The sequence below is a fragment of the Amblyomma americanum genome, chromosome 10 (genome assembly GCF_052857255.1).
Source record: "Amblyomma americanum isolate KBUSLIRL-KWMA chromosome 10, ASM5285725v1, whole genome shotgun sequence".
NCBI lineage: Eukaryota > Metazoa > Arthropoda > Arachnida > Ixodida > Ixodidae > Amblyomma > Amblyomma americanum.
In genome coordinates this window covers 61,705,293-61,722,876 of record NC_135506.1, presented here as the reverse complement: position 1 = coordinate 61,722,876, position 17,584 = coordinate 61,705,293, and the positions used below count along the sequence as shown (strand labels likewise).

The 17,584-nt window shown below is 43.8% G+C and overlaps 1 protein-coding gene across 3 annotated transcripts; it reads right to left on the bottom strand.

Annotated features, from left to right (window-relative positions):
• Positions 1–4,851: 4,851 nt before the first annotated feature.
• Positions 4,852–12,906, bottom strand: LOC144106586 (uncharacterized). Of its 3 annotated transcripts, XM_077639434.1 has the most exons (5): positions 12,677–12,763; positions 8,395–9,511; positions 7,939–7,999; positions 7,417–7,582; positions 4,852–5,089 (listed from the first exon to the last, which is right to left on the bottom strand). In XM_077639434.1, the coding sequence occupies exons 3-5, from the start codon at positions 7,994–7,996 to the stop codon at positions 5,083–5,085; spliced, it is 231 nt and encodes a 76-aa protein (XP_077495560.1). In that variant the 5' UTR covers positions 7,997–7,999; positions 8,395–9,511; positions 12,677–12,763; the 3' UTR covers positions 4,852–5,082. The 3 variants fall into 3 exon arrangements, 2 of the variants coding, with proteins under 2 accessions (XP_077495560.1, XP_077495559.1); XM_077639433.1 differs by lacking the exon at positions 8,395–9,511 and having other exon boundaries at positions 12,677–12,906; XR_013309055.1 differs by lacking the exon at positions 4,852–5,089 and having other exon boundaries at positions 6,609–7,582; positions 12,677–12,906.
• Positions 12,907–17,584: the final 4,678 nt, after the last annotated feature.

Genomic DNA, 17,584 nt, shown 5'->3' with positions numbered 1-17,584 from the left:
TGTAATTTTTAGAAGTTTTGTACCGAGTTCATACGCGCCAACATGAGCTCAAAGTAGGCAAATGTTCAATAGCCCTCTCTATAACCTCGGAATGCATTTTCATGCAGTGCATTGTGCCTAAATTGCTAGATATAGGTCCAACAATAGACAAAAGCTTTTCTTGTTCAAAAATGCAGCAGGAAAATGAGTTAAAATGATCGCACATATAAACTGGGTCTACTGATATACCATCTGCAGAAACTAAGTACGGGAGATTCTCTTTTTAGTGCGGGAGAAATCACTTCCCAGAACTTTTCGGGTTATTTTTTAAGAAGTTCGGCATGTCAAAATTCAAGAATATATCTTTCGCTTCTTCAATTTTTTACTTCCATGTCTTTGCAAAGGACAGGTACGCGGTCCAGTCTACGTGCGCTGCAGAGCGCATAGCCGAAGAGAAACCGAGGAATGGAACCGAATGGCAGCTATGACGTCACTGAGGCGCCGCCGAAACAGAGCGCTCGCCTCTGCCCAGTCACGTGCGCTCGCTCTGTTTAGATCCGCTGCCTCTCGGCCGGTGCCAAAGGATTGCAACAGCTCACGACAACTTAACGGCAGCAGTCGTCATGGATGATACATTTGAGACGCCTCGTGAACTGTCTGCGTCTCCGACAGAGGTTGCGAAGGCGACAGGCCGAATCCGATCATCCAGTAGAAATATACTCGCCGAGAGGCTGCCCCACCGAGACGAAGGGAGTAACCAAAGCGAAGCTTTAAAGTGAAGCCTAGTTAAACCTTGGCTGACCGTAAGTCATTTCCACCAAGCAAAAACCAAGTCTAGCCAAGCTTTACCAGACTTAACTTTCAGGTTTTCGCTTTGGTTTCTTAAGTTTAGCGTTGTGAAACCTTGCCTAATTTTTTGTTTACATATCGTTTGATATCCCTCGTGAACCATTCGTTATTCCCTGCAGTTGAACGCAACCTTTTGGGAATGTATCTCTCCTCTTCACTTTCAAACATATCACGGAAATGGGCCCAGTTTTCAGAGACACTTCTATTAATATATGTAGGCTGAAAATAAAGAACAGTAGCAATCAAGGTCGTCATTATTACTGTTGAGGTCTTCTTTAGCAAAATCATCAATCAATTTTTTTTTCAGATACATATACCTTCGGAGTGGCTGACCGGAACACACAGTGAACAACTAGATATTGACTTACATTCAAGTAACAGGCACAGAGGCACGGTCGGCTCAGTTGTAAAAACTAAATAACGTATGGCATCAACCCTTGTCCGAGAAAAAAATAGGTGCGTCAGTTGAAATAAATGCAACAAATCGAGAAGATCCACCCACCCACGGGGCTGACGAAAGTGTGCAATTGAAAGAGATGACCAACTAATGCATGGGAAGTTAGTCTCCGGCCAGGATAATAGGCTTATTCAAGTACTTCCTCATAAGATGCGTTAAAACGTAGTTTAACTCTGCAACAAAGTCAGGGGAATATTCGGTCGGCCTGTAACATGCAGCGGCAAATACAGTAAAGTTCGAGAAATAGCAAGAAACCCGTAAAACTCAATGTGCACTGTATACAGAGACGTCTTGTACAGCATTGTGCGTTATTATCGTGAAGAATTTCAATAATTTCCCCGCCTCAACCGCTGGGTCATTCGCGGTGAAACTGCACACAGAGCTTGCGTATTAAGGTAACTTTTGTACCGTAGCAAGTTTGACAACGGTACTTACCGAGTTGAGCCGTGCATGATTCGTAAACATAATCTTCTACCTAGAGATCGGCGAACCAAAACCCGCAGAACATGGTTTTTCGCTGAAGGGCGGCAGTGGTGCAATCTGTTTTCGGCAGTGGAGAGCGTCACGACAAGGCTGCCGAGACGAGCGTTGCAAACAATATTCTTTGAAAGGTAAAGCCTCGTCAAATCAGCTGTTCTGATTTTTTTTTTCGCTCAATTACCCGAAAATGTTGTAAGCGCTTGAGTTGAAGCCGACGAAAAGGCTGGAATGGCAGAATCAAAGGGCCCGCGCTTCTTGCAACGCTCACCTCTGCGGCATTGTCGTGACGCTTTTGAGTTCCGAAAACAGATGGCATAACTGCCGCCATTGAGCGAAAAAACGTCGTCTGCGGGTTGTGGTTCGCCGATTTTTGCGCAGACGATTACGTTTTCTCGTCATTCACGGCTAAAATAAGTAAGTGCCATTGTCAAACTTGCTACGATACAAAAATTAGCATAATAAGCAAGCTCTGTGTGCAGTTTCATCACAAATAAGCCAGTGGTTGAGGCGGCGAAACTTTTGAAATTCTTCGCGATGAAAACACACAATACTGTATGTATCCCTTTTCGTCTTGCAATAATGACACCACCACCTCTGTTATCTATCTCTATCTTTACGAAAGATGAAAAACAAATTTGAAATCTGAAGTTCAGAACCGGCAATTTATGGAGTTAATCACTTTTTTTTTCGACGATGGCGTCAGCTGCGCTAGTGTAGATGAAGGAGGCAGGCTGGTCGCGCTTATTGATAATGCTTCTAAAATTTGCTGAGATGAAAAAAAGCAGTGTTGAAACCTGTTGACGAGCTGTGGCTTGTCATCGTTGACTTCTTTTGGTTGCCGACTGCGTCGGTTGGCGATTTTTGGTGACTTTGTGCACTGCATAGACTGACCTTGTCACTCATCGCAACATGTCGGTACTGCTTCTTCGAGCCAATAAGTTTGTCAAAAAATACCTGGCGTTTTCGTTTCGTTCACGGTTTATATGGCTTAAATTCTGAAGTTTTTTTCCGGGCGAATTGGATCCGAGGTGAAAAGTTTTGTTCAGTATAAACCTCCGGGTTCGTAATGTCTCGAGCTTAGATGGATTGCCGAGAATTATGCGTTCAGTTTTGTAGTTGAGGAATGTAACAGTTATGGGCCGATTCTGCTCTACCTTCCGGGCACAGATGCGATGGGCGCTCTGAATATCATTTATCTATACATACATAAGATGCTCACTGCAGAACTCGACGATAAGTTGCTCTGAGGCCTCATAATTTTCCTTTTGTTTTTCAGGTAAGCCTTTGAATATTGAGTTCTTTCGGCGCATGCGGCTGTTCATGACATCCGCACGGTTGATAACACTGCTTTGACCTTCACACGAGCGGACACGAGCCAGTACCTCTGTTTTCATGTCGTCGACTGCGACTGTAACATTCGAGACAGTTTCAGACCTAGTTTCGAGTTCTTCGAGTGTAGTCTCAATCTTCGAAATACGTTTCTTGATATCCGTTTTACCTGCTGACATATCCATCATTTTACCTATTAGTTCTTTTTGAAATTTATCTTGACATGACACAGCATTTTTCAAAGCACCAAGGACTTGGATCGTATTTGTCGGGACCCGGGTTCGTTTCAACGTCTCCACAAGAGAGTAGAAGGTAAGACAAAGAGAATTATACCGTGACAAGCTAGCCATCAGGGCAGTACCCAGAGTTAAAAGCAAACTGCTGGCGCGGTATTGCGATGCCTCAACATGCAGAGACGGTATACCCTCGGGCTGCAGCAGCCGATTCGTGCGCGGTATGTGGCAGTGTCAACACCCATTTAAAAAGCGCACAGAGAAGCTTCACATTTATACTGCTATTTGCGGCAAGGACCTAGAAGAAAATATATTCAGTTGCAGTGTTTCCACTCACTTAGGACAATGAAGGCGCACTTAAGTGAAGTACACGGTAGACGCAAATCCCAATTAACCACGAATTTCGAAGGCTTTTCTGTAGAGCCACCGCCGATGCAGGTGGCCCTAGTCGGTGAAAATTGGGCGCAGTGCGCTATCACAGTGCGCCGTTGTAGTTTCTACGTGTGAATGCGGTGACGAAGGCAGGAGATGCGATGGAAACGATAACGCCACCGCCGCTTTAGCACGTGGATTACGATGAGCAGGTTTGTCCGTCGTGGCGTCCACTAGAACAGTGAAGGCCCAGTTTAGTGAAGCACGCTCTATGTGAAAATCCCCTACAATGCATGCATACAATAGTGCATGCTTTATCAGCCATATCAATTAACAAGCCCCACTTGCATAGTGCTTAAAACTTTCATAGGTGAAATTATGTTTCAGAAAAGGAGTTTAAATTGCACTGTAAAAAATTTTTTCCAAAAAAAACAGACATTTTCTGGCAGCTGTCCTGCCAGAAAATGTCTGTACAGTTCTGTTTTCTGTTTTTCAGTTTTTCGGTTATTTTACAATGTTAGATTTTTATCATTTACCGAAAATCCCTGTAAAATTTCTGTGAAATTTCATTTTCTGTTTCAAAGCAAGTCTGTGATTTTCAGGTTTTTCTTTCTCATTATTTACTGAAAGCTTGTAAAATATCTGTGAAATTCATTTTTCTGTTTTCAGTTATTCTGTTATTTTACAGTGTTTCTTTTCTGTCATGTACAGAAAATCTGTGAAATTCACTTTTCTGTTTTCAGTTATTCTGTTATTTTACAATGTTTCTTTTCTATCATGTACAGAAAATCTGTGACTGCAAATTGAGTTTAGTTGTCTGTTTTTGGCTGCCCTGTTAATTTACACACAATTTTCTTTTTGGTTTGCAGAAAATATATTTGAAATTCTTGCAATGTTCTGTTTACTATTAGTTGTTCTTTTATTACAATTTTTTCCCCCCCCCACAAAATACGGTTTCTGTGCAAGCACAAGGGCTCATTAAATTACAAATATGATCTTTGCGTCATTTATGCCAATGAAAGTGTGATATTACATAATTCGTTGCTCGAGGGAAGTTGCGTGAAGTAATTTAAGAATATCTAAATATGAAACGTTTGCACAACACTGATTTTCATCAGTATAGCATTGCCTGAGAACCAAAAGCCAAGCAGCTTGATATGAATGAACACTTTATTAAATCGAAAGTCACATCAGCATCAGCAGTCTTCTATAGCTCGAAGACTATTTCTGAGCCCAACATAATAAAATGTTATACAACACAAGCAACAGAAACTAAAAATCTAAAAGTCATAGTCTTTCAAAGCCGTTGCGAGTGCAGCCACTCTTGGTGACAGGCAGTGCTGCTTCCCGCCATTCTTTTGCACCTTTGTTCCTCTTGCAGGATTAATACCTGCAATAGCAATGAAACAAGGAGCCACGAGCTATCACTAACGACCAGGCACAAAAACTTAATTTTTATAGTTGAAAGACAAAAATATATTCGTTCTACACTTGCACAACCACTCTGACAAGGGCGGATGTGTTAAAAAAATCAGGTCTCATATATGATCCGCTACGTTGTGAGGGGTAAAAGCTAAGTAAAAAAAAACACTAATATCTTACCTGTTCCCACCCAGAAATAAAACTCTAGCTTTGTGAGGCATCACTTTGCTGCTCAAACCTTCTTTTCAAGCTCCTCATAGCGATAAAGTAGAAAGATTCGTTTTATCAACAACCACAGATCAGCATGACTCACAGGCAGTGCTGGGCGGAAAGAGCATACGATGCTTCTACAATGTCATTGTTTACGAGGCATGTGTTGGAGTTTCCGGTCATACAGGTACCATTGGAAACAGAAGTATCTAGGATGCTACTGAAGTCATTTAAGCACCTTGCTTCTCAGTGATCACCTCATTTTACTACCACATATTGAATTACTTGAGATCGACTTTCATCTCCACAAGTGAGGTTTTGATCCAGTGGGTAATGATAAAAGTGTCGGACTAGTTCGTAGCTTATGCGCCCTAGGAACTCATAGCCACTACAGTACATGTGGCCCTATGAATGGAGGAGGATTGAACGGATAAAACAAGGAGAAACGTGCTTTAATAAAACGTTAGGTCTCTTTTGCCTACCTTGCTACAACGGTTTGCCATGTCAGGACGCACCCCTCTCATAAAAAACAGCCTGAAATCCGTACCCCGATTCCATTACCTTAAGTGTGTGTGTGTGAGATGCGGCAGAAAAAGAGCGGGAGAGACATTTTTTTCCTTCCGATTGATATTTTATATACAGGGTGATTTTTGTCACTTTTGAAGATATGTTTTAAATACTTAGCTACTTCGGTGTGGTCTTCTGAGCTGGACTGTACAGCAAGGCAGACATTAGGTGCCTCAAATGTATCTGTAGTTACATAATTAACTTTGACTGACTTTTCTATTTTTCATCTCAGAAGCAAGGTAGGTTATGTTGCAAAATTGATGGTCGTCAACTTTGAATATGAGCTGTTTTTAAATACTCCTAAATGGCAGTATCATTCCAGACATCGACCAACAAAAATACACATACGAAAGCTCGTTGAGTCAGCTTTCCACCATTGCATATTCATAGAAAAATCGCTTCTTGCACTTCTAATGCATGCAGCAAGTACAGGCACAGTTAGTGTATTTTTATGATGTATAAGTTAACTAGATTTCGGCAAGAATACGATGCGCAGTTACGGCATTGTATAGATAGGTAAAGTGGGCCAGCCAATTGAACAAGGTTTCCTTCGATACTTCGAAATACATTGCCGAGTAACAAAATTTAAAAATAAGCTTAGCCTTCGATGTTGCCAGATAAATTTTGCAATACAACCTTCCCTTTAAAAAGCAGAAATAGTAAAGTTTGTTAGCTAATTTAAGCTGTTTAATCGTCTAATTATTCATCCTTATGAGGTACATAATGTCCACTTTGCAGTACAATCCAGCACAATAGAAAGCACCGGCGCATTTCTCACACTTTTTAAAATAGAAGGCTGCAAAGGTTAAAAAAAAATTAACGTTTATAATACAGTTGCGTGCTTGTCACTTGCTTTGTTTTTGGTGTTGTGCTTTATTATAACAAAACAAACAAAATACCTGATCTCAGACCTTCACATTTACTAGAATGCATCCTTGTCTGTATGCTCTTGCATTAGCCTTCCAGCAGAACTAATAGACAGCACACAGGCGTGATCCCAAGCTGCTGCTGTACTGTTAACTATAGAGATAAAAGGTTTCTTTATGACGTCTCGCTGTTTGACACATATTTTCAAAAATGAGACTGGATAATGAGGGCATGTTATTACGTCAGTCAATGGTAAATCAATTATTAATTTCTTGTACTACAATGTTGCTAAATCTCCCTACCTTAAAGCAAATTTTCTTCGCAGCGGCTCCTATACTACAGCACACTACCAAATATCTTTAGCATTATTGCGTCCCAGTGCTAGTTCAATGCCAAACTGAAGAAATGCCAACTTTCACCTCTATAAGCAAACTTCATTGACAGTATGATATTCTCGATGAACACGCACACTGTTCAAAAAGCTTTTCAGTTGAAGTGCATTTTCTTCGCGTACACTCAGTTTAGCAGCGTAGTAACCGCTTTTCTAAATAAGGTTCTGGAAGATTGGCAGACTGCAGTATGCATTTGCACAGGGCGTGCTGTGACGTCAGGCAAGTGTACAGGTGAGTGAACATTGGCTTCAGTTCTTACCTCTGTGTGAATTCCAAGCACAGGCTCGTCTCCTTCTGGTACTGGATGTTAAAAGCAAAATGGGCAAAGAACAGCAGCTTGAAGGCCTCGTCTGGCTTCGATGCATGAAGCACTGGATGGGTGTCCACGCAGATTGTGTATGAATTAGCAGTGAGAAAAGTCCATCCTGGAAAAGAGTTGGAAGGAAGCATTATTATTCGCTTTGTCCTTTTTTTATTATGTCTTTCAGTTACACGTAAAGTCTTTATTCAGAGGGGTGGGTCCATCACCATTAGGTTTAGGAGGATAAGTGAATAACGAGGAAGGGATAACGACGAAGATTGCATTGACCTATATATGATAGGCACATCGAGCCAGCAATACTCATTAAGCATTTCAATCAGCGGGAAGTGTATTTTAATAAATTGCATACATTTGTCTAATAAAATAAAGATTTGCATTTCGGACAAGGTAGCACCATTTAGTGCATTTTTCAGCAATTTTTTTAAGAACTGCCCCTTTAGTCAGTCATCAGTATCTTACCTTTCACGCAGATGAAAGGACAGCTTGGCAGATCCCCCAAGTCATCGTCGCTGGCCATCTCCTTATATGAAAAATCCAATTCACATGTGCATTAGCATTAGGATCAGTCAATGGCATGTAATAAAAGAAAAATGTTGCCTTAAGTCCTCAACACAGACGCCATTTCACTTAAATATGAGTTACCATTGCGTCGCACGCTAAAACACACCGCAGCAAGTCTGCTGGCTTTGAGGATAAATTTTTGTTTATGGGCAAGGTTGACATAAAACTTCCAGATTTTTCTGTTATCTCAGTACAGATGTTAGAGACGTGGGTAAAACAATCACTGCACTACTGTTATAAAAGGCAGTGCTGACTTGATTATTGGGAGGAATAAATTAATGGGACACTTCACATTGTGCATTAACGTGCGACGACTGCAAGGAAATAATGCAAACTACATTTATCAGTTTTTACCTCTGTTAGCTTGTAAAACAGCTCTTTGTCTTCTGAAGATTGCGAGCAGTAGTAGTGGCATGGCTCCGTATTCAACTGCCATTGACTTCCTGTTAGTTTTGGCAGCTTCTATTTCTTGGAGACAAGACTTCACACATTCTTTTTTTACTTGGCTGTGTGCGTAACGAAAAACTTGCCGTCCAACAGTCTTTAGTCGGTCATCGAAAGTCTTTGCAACATTTGAGCCTAGCAAGATGTTTACGTGGTTGGTCAGGTGCTTTGCCTGAAACAGAAATGGCCAGCTTCGCTCAATGTCTCGAATATTTTTGGATGCATTGATAAGCTGACGTTGTGATGCATAAGTCTCTGACATGAGCTGTGCAACCATGGTCTCATCTGGAAACGCAAGCCTGAACTGCGACAGCAAGTCGTCTTTTTTCTTCTCCTGTGAGTCAGCAGTCTCCTCAGATGGAAGCTTTGGCTGCCATGCCACACACCCATATGAGTCTCTCTGAATCTTCACTCGTTTGACACTCAAGTCCAGTTCATCGTCTGGTTCGAACTGATGTGGCTGCTCAGAGCTTGGCCTTCATTTGTTGTTAACACAGTTTTCAAGTTTCCACAAGAGTGTCTCAATACCCGAGCCAATTACTGCCCCATTTAGGGTGTCCTCGAATGTCTTCGGGTAATGGCTCACAATTTCAGCTGCGATGGCCCTCAAGATCTTGCGACCTGGCTTCCTGTTTATGGCAAGAATATGGTCACTCACAAGTCGTACCATTTCATTCAAGTCGCTCTTTACTGGACGCTTCCCTTCTTGGCAAGCCTTCATAAGCTGTGGTGGGAAAACCTCCCAAGGTGTAGAAAAGCTTGCACACTGTGTGCTTGTAGGCGATTGAATGTCGTTGGGAGAAAGTGACACTGGTGGGTTGGGCGTAGCCGCTGAGTGAAACCTTTCAAGAAGAATCCTTCTGCTGATGGGCTTTAAAAATTGCAAATCCTCTTCAACCACATACTTCAGATGTTCCAGGGACTCTACACCACATTGCTGCAGCTTCTGGGCTGTCAGCTCTACAATCTCCTTGTCCAGGGCTGGCAGCCAGTTGAAAATTCGTTGTTCCAACTCCATTGCAGCTATCTGAAACACAGTTCAAACTCCATCAAGTAATCCATGCTTCAAAACAAAAACAGGATAACTGCAGCGGGCAAGGTTGTACTGGATTAATGGTGTGTTGTCAAGCAAGCTGTCGAGCTCAATGCACTTGATTGGACCGTCATTACTTAAGATGTTAAAATACTGCATTCCTGGTTCATACGATGTACTAACAGTTTTTACAAGAAAAAAATGCCGGGAATCTTTCGACAGGATCAGCTGTATTTCCCCAAACTTTAGTTCGCCGTTCTGCCGTGACATTACAACTAGCATTTTGCACTCATACAACCGACCCCGAATAGTTGCTTGCTGTGTTGAGAAAATTTCCCCTTCATCAGAAACAACTTCCCGAACTTCATTCTGAATTTCAGGACTGCAAAGGCTGATCATGAAAGTAGATGCATTGTCGAGAACGTCAGTACTGCTTCCTGTGTTCTTATAAGCTTGGAAAAGCTGATGCCGCTGAGATAAAGTCAACGTCAAATTCTTGAAATTTTGACAATTTCTAGCACATTTCTTGAAGTAGCTGTGTTTGCTCTCGCATCGCATTGTCCACAATCTGATCAGGGGACCAAACTGCATAATAAGCATTGGATAGTGAAGAAGGTAATGGTGTTTTGGCCTCAATGGAATATTTGGGAACAGAGCTGCTCTGCTTGTCATGTAATCTTCGATGATATCTTGGAGCCTCATAGCCATTGCACTTGTAACTGCTGGCGCAGTAACTAAAAGAACAATTTCTGATCAATCATTAATTGGGAGACGCCTCGCATGCCGACTTTCAACCAATTAGTATAGCAGCACCGTAGATACTAATTTGTACTGTGAACAGCATGCATTTGAATACATAAGCTTGAACACACCTGTCCTGAACATGGTAGAAGTCGTTTTCTTTTTTTATACTGAAACCCAAACAGTGCCTTACATAGGAGCTGTTATTTAGGCTTGTTCTCTGATATATGCATCTGTCACGCAAAGTAAATGGATGATCAGTGTTAGCTAGTCCACGTTGTACTTCTATCGTCGCATTTGCTTTGAATACTGCGGCCATGCACTAGTGCGTGATGATTGCGGTTTTATTTTGGCTTAGTTACAGGCTCTCTTGACTGAGCTGCAGCGTGATTGCGGATGCCTTAAGTTAGTATCTACTACTTTACAAAGGCCGGGAGCCTTCCGCTCAGGTTGTGAATGCATTTCTGCCAGTTTTTTAGCGCGAAAGCACTAATCCGGAGGTTCCTACCCCAAGAAAATTCTGCTCTTGCTTACTTGTGAAGCAGCTGCATAGCAGCAGCTGCATAGCAGCAGCTGCATAGGAACACTATAACAGTTAGCCAAGCATAGTGATGACACTGTGCCTATACATGATAGCCATAACAAGGGCAACCATGACCCGAACATGAGTTGACTTGGAATTTGGTGCCCGGGCCACCGCCAAATTTCAGCATGGTTCACCCAAAAATTGACCTCAGCCAAACTGGACCAAAACTGATTATAAGTAATCAGTTTTATTCAATACAAGTATATTTAGTTCTCTGCAATGTCCAGTTCAAGTACTGTTAATTTGATTACATTTGGAGAATTTTGGTTATTTAAGTCACTAATTACTCTTCACTAATTAGCAGTCACTAGTCAGGTACTACTAATTGTTAAATTATTATGTCAAGTTCAAGTACTGTTGATTTGGTTGATTTTCTGGTAATTTAATTCCCTAATTGCTTTTGACTAATGAAGGGTCACTTATGAGAGGTCACCATTTCTCCTTTACTACCTCCAGGTCAAATACCGTTCGTCTGATTACATTCGGAGCATTTATAGCCATTTTATTCACTAATTGTTTATCGCTAATTAAGGGTCGGTAATTAAGTGTCAGTATTTAGTCCTTTTACCTCGAGTTCAGGTAGTGTTCATTTCATTGTAATTTAAGCATGCTGTCAAGCATCTACGCCGTTTGCAATTCTGCGCCAGCCTCCGAAGAGAACTGACACTTGCGGGTGACCGACGACCCGTTCCCCGCATAACATGCATCTCACCGTCCAGAACTGTCCGTAATACGTGATATGTCCAATATGGTAGTCTCATTAGCCGACAAACAGATCAAACAGCGTATTCAACATTAAAATTTTCAGATTATATTTCACAGCCATAGCAAAAGCCGTGTGGAATCTATTTGACGCTTATGCCGATACAGCGGCGGCGACCAGGCCGCCGAGCCTACTGAGGCGAAGACATGCTCCACCGCAATACACGGGGGAGCGAAGGCCGCGTAGCAACCGCAAAGCTGGAAACGAACGATCCACCTCCGGGTCGACGTTGCTTGTCGACAGCTAGGCAAGGGCCAAGACCGCAGCTTTGTTTACTCGAGAAAGTTCGCGTACGCATGCAGAGTCTGAACACTCGTGAGTTCAAAGATACCGTGAGCCGAACGGCCTCCGCTCAGCCGTAGCTCCGCGTGAGCAAGATGCGATGCCGCTGCATTCGAAACGACAAGCTGGCGCAGGGCTGGAATCTCGCGAGACTGGTTCGGCTCGCGAGACTGGTTCGGCTCGCGCGAGTGGCCGGTGCGCCGGCCGAATGACGACAGTTGGCGCGGCGGCCAATGCCGCGAGTCGAAGCTCAAGCGAGAACCCGAGCCCTGGCAGATCTCAAATTTAACGCACACACCACGTTAAAACACGCTGCAAAGATTTCAGATAGCCTTTAGATGCTATCGTGAATGCGATGAAAATTAAGGGCTGCGTGGTTGCGGTAGCGAGGCCGCGGCACGATTTAGAAGCTAGCACAATGAAATATGGAATAGACACACGACGCTTGCCGCTACGGCGGCGTCCGCGGCGGCAAGTGATTCGCGCGTGAGCGCTCGTCCTGTTCGTTTTAACTTTTAACTGCGTGTCAAAGCTGCACCTTCACCATGAACAGTTTACGGAGCGTAGGCAGCTTGAAACCGCAAGGCGGAGGATGAAAGTTACGCAGGGCTAGGGCTTTCCCGCTATTTAGTGAGATGCGAGCTATGTGCCCATGCCTTAATATTTCGCTACAGCAATCCACCTCCATCGCACGCAACATCTACAATATAGTTTAGAGATTTCCACCGGTGACACAAAGCAAATCACACTGTCTGTATCAAGTGGCAGAGATTGTTTGTTCACTCACCTTTCCAAATGAAACGAATAAATCGATGCACGAAGACACCAAGCCCCTCTTCATGCGGAAGTCATCTTGCGAAGTGCAGCTCCGCATCAAAAGCAACCACATAGTACTAGTTGTGCGAAAAATTTAGTTTACTACACTCTAGGCTTTAAAAAATAAACGGATGTTTTTTAAGGTGTTCAGGTGCATTATTCGTAGCTTACTTCTTAATAGAGACGCACGTGACTAGACCACGGCGGTCAAAAACAGAAAATGTCTGTATTTTTCCTTGATCACCTTTCTGTTTTTTCCAGTAACAGATTTTTTCCGTGCGGCAACAGTAAATTTCTGCAAAAACGCCTGTAATTTTACACACTTTTTTTACAGTGTGTCTTTCTTATGGTGAATTCTAATCGCAGATCCGCAGCCCTTCCACATTAGCTTTTTGTACTTTTTTCGGAGGAAATTTATTCGAAAGGCAGATCTGAATCGCTCATCGCTTGTTCCGGCTACAGATTTGGAGCATTCGACGAGCAAAGGCGGCTCCGTGGAGCAGTTTGGTCTGCTCCACCGAAATCAGGGGGTTCGACCTGAAGCTTGCGCCGTAATTAAGGCACGCAATTAGCGCCGTTGATCTGAGAAAGTTCAAGACATTTTCAGGAATATATCTATTTAGAGCAGCTGCGGAGAAAGTGAGATTAGAAGCTATACGACAGCTACCACAATGCCCTCACCTAAATAACCTTGTTATGGACGTATCAAGAGGGAACATCACGATGTCTTCAGCCCTCGAAGAATACGTAAAGTCATCACCGCACCACCGAACGCTGCCACTAACCGTTCGATAAGGTCCGTATATGGCTGAAAACTTTCCTAACGAATGTTTGACAGTTATCGTAAAGAGCATTTGTACAAATGCAAGCCTAAAAGAGCTGTTAATCTGGGCAGACAGCATAGAGGAGGAAGACTTCCAGGGATTAGCGGACTCGGTCAGACATAGCCAGAGCGTCAAAACGTTCTTCTTGGTCAACTGGACTGCTGCAAATACCAGCGCGTTTGTGACACGTCTCTCGACTGGCATTGCTGGTAACTACACCCTGCGTAGCGTTAGACTTCACGGCCGACTGGACGCGGAGGCGACCAGGAGCTGGTTGGCGATCGCCGATACTACGAGGAGAAACTCCGGCATTTTGGCTCGGGCGATGCAATTTACCGAAGGTCTCCGACTCGACAGGTATTTATATTTTGGCGTGATACGATTTCGGAGAAAACTTGCCTATACGATAAAATTGTCTCTTATTTGTGCTTATCTGTGTATAATTCTTAGTGCTAGTTATGATTTCATTACGGTAAATCAAAGTTGAAACTGTTTGTATGAAAATTCCAAGGCAATTTCTAAAACTCAGGAAAATCTCATTTCATGGCGTGGACTGGCCATCTGGCTTCAAATTCTTGCAGCCACTCAGAATTAATTCCGCAGAGTGATAGCAGTGTAAATGCTTGCACAATGCAGATATACCTTACTTTTGTTCTCCTTTGTGCATCCTGTGTTTCAAGCAGGTTTGTGGAGGCTGACTGACATGTTAATGTCTGCGGAGACCAATCGGTGAATATTGATGGTTCAGGGAGGTCCCGGAATGATTCACGGTCCTTTTCACAGTAATGAAAGGCCGACGACCTACCGCTCGTTCAGAAGCTACTGTAGGAGTGAAAATACTTTGCATTATTTAGAGCCTGCAATTATCTGCAAAAAAATTATTAAAAATTACATTGCGCAAGGGAGACTGCTAAATCTAGTTTAAGTGACATCCCATAGTGAATTTTGTGGTTCCATCGGCTTGACCAGTTATAGGAGCATGCGAGGATAGGCAGGCTAGTTGTGAAATGGGCCCTGTTTTTATTTTCACGTGTGGTATGTGTGCATCGGGAGGGAAGGGGGGTCTTTCTCGTGGATCAGAGTAACGGTCGAAGAGCGGAAGCATTGGTGGAATCAGTTTTAGCTCCTCCCCCCCCTCCCGTATCCACAAAATAGAAAAAACTTACAATCTTGTTTACATCGACAAAGAAGTTACGCGGTTTTCCATCTGGCGTTTGCCAAGATTTGTCGTGCAGTCAGCGTCACCCTGTAAGCAAATCCAGATATTGTCGCGGGCTCAAGGGTCCAGAGGCAACATTTGCGCGGAGTAAGACATGAGCACTTTGCCCAGCAATCAGGAGCTGGTCTCTAATTTCAGTTTTTTCTACCAGGTACACACTGCTCGAGCGCTCTACACTGGGGTGAAGCTAACTGTACATTATTAAACAGAAGCCATTTTTCGAAGCCGGCATCCACCGCACTGGCTCAGTGGCTCTGGCGATCTGCTGTCTATCCGACTGTCGTGGGTTCGATCCCGGAATGTGGCAGCCCTATTTCGACGGAGGAGAAATACAAGGAAAGAAATCTTGGACGACGCTCAACCTAGATGACCAGGACCGCAGAGCGATAGCTTTAGAGATCCCTCCAGTGCAAATACTCTTTCTCTGCCATGGATCTCGGAGACTTCACTCCACTGCTGGCATAGTGGTGTAGTGGTTAAGCAATGCGCCACCGCCCCGGCAGGTGGCCGCTTCAAACACAGCCACCACTGGAGCTTCTGAGACCCAAATTGCTCTTCTCGCGGGCTCGCGTAGGGCTATTTTTTCACAGACTCTTCTTCCGGAGGCTGTCTACCTGTCTGTCGTCTAATGACCTGATGTGCCGTGCCACGGCGAGTAGGTGGCAGTTGGTTGAATTTATTTGAATTATTTCATTGCCACCTGTCCACCATGACAGGTGGTTCATCTGTGTTTTCACGACACTGACGGACGCCGACGTTTTTCCAGAATGGGAGCTTTTATGCCGTCGCTATAAAATTCTCGTGTGCGGTGCTGTGAAAGAGCACGTTAAAGAGCCGCTGAAGGTCTTATTAATCCGAAGCCCTCCAATACACAGTACCTCAAAGCCTCAGTCTCTTGTGGACATTAAGACCCCACAATCCACAAAGTGAAAAAGCGAGGGCGCGATTTCTTTCACTTTTTCAGCTTTCCTAAGCTGAAACCTTATCAGTCTTATGAATATTTATGCGCCCCGAATACGAGGTAGTTGATTTTTCTGTGGCAGTCTAGACTTCCCCGCAGAATGTGTTGAGCTATTCTTGCGCAATCTTTGCTGCACCAGGCCTTTTGTCCGCCGCGTTACCACAGCGGTTCGAGCTCATGTCTCGCATCTGTGAGTTGCGGGGTAATAATAATAATAATAATTGGTTTTGGAGGAAAGGAAATGGCGCAGTATCTGTCTCATATATCGTTGGACACCTGAACCGCGCCGTAAGGGAAGGGATAAAGGAGGGAGTGAAAGAAAGGAAGGAGGAGGTGCCGTAGTGGAGGGCTCCGGAATAATTTCGACCACCTGGGGATCTTTAACGTGCACTGACATCGCACAGCACACGGGCGCCTTAGCGTTTTTCCGCCATACGATTTCCTGTTTGCACGGATACCCACTGGTTATCTCATGGCTACAAGCCGTGGTCTGGATTGATGCTCCGATTCTCTGGGCCGCAGCGCTTCGGAAAATTCAATCTTTGGGGCACCTAAAACTTCCCGCAAACGCGTCAACATTGGAGCACGTCGGACGAGGCACCGTGGCGTCATCACAATCAAATAATCATTATTGTGCGGCATTTCGAACGCGAAAGATAACGTGGTGAAAAAAGAAAACTCCATGGACGATTACAATATTCCCTAATCGGAAATTTAAGCGCAGTTATGAACATGTTTTGATTTTGCGATATACGAATTTGAGAGTTACATGTATGTAGGTGTAGTTACAAAGCACTCTTTATCTTCTACGGACACTTTTCTTCAAGTAACGAACTTCTCCCGCTATTTGAGTTTCATGAAGGTGGCTTTGTGGTCGGAGAAATGTATTGATATACGTTCAACCTGCTGCATAAATGCGTGGTTCATAAGCAGGCGGTCTATATTCGGAAGAAAATGCTGTGAGTGGCGAGGCCGCCGCGGAGAATCCATCGCGTGCAACACGTTTCACAGCACCGCCAACTAACGGAGCGTGGCGCGACTGCGTGGAGGCAGCGCGTGTGTTCCCGTACCGCCGCAGACAAACCTCCTCTCCCCTAGCCACCCTACCTCCGCACATGCAGTGGTGATGGAAGACAGCGCGCATGGCGCTCACCACTCTTTCGCCATCTATGAGCGAACGGCAGAACTTTCGTCTGCTAGGCACAACCGGTCCCGAGGGGAAGAATTGCGCTGCCCTCACTCTGCTCCCCTCACCTCCCTCCCCTCACGGTTGGTTACACCGACGACGACGGCAACCCGGCTTATCCTACGAACTGGCGCATAAGAGGTGCGCTCTAAAGACTAATTCGTTCCAAAATTTCAGGCTATGGTTTGTTCGTGCAATGCGGCCTCTACACAGTCCCTTCTAGAAATTATCGATCAGTTCCGTTTCCAGTTAGTGGCCTGATAATAAAGGCGCATTCACAGTTTCAACAGCTGCATTAATATGACAGTGCTGTAAGTTCAAAGAATCATGAAGCCACAATGTCAACAATTTTTTTCTTCTTAAGGTGCAACTATACCCTGAAATCGTTATAGTAAACCTGAAATCAACTGGAATATAATGTTTCCAGATATCAGCTTTTTGATATCTTTGTGGTGCTTCTTATAAATTATTTCTTTCACAAGCGTTTGCAATACCTCTAAGCTGAGTTCGGTACAGTGCAACGTTTTCATTTTGCAACAGCCTCTGAAAATATATATCGTATCCGTAATCCGATGTCCCAATGCCTGTAGCTAGTAATTGAAAAATACAGAAAGAAATTCTTTTCTTGATGAAGACCGCACTCATTATGATAGCATGCACAGCTGACGATGTTCCCTGGGCGGTAACTT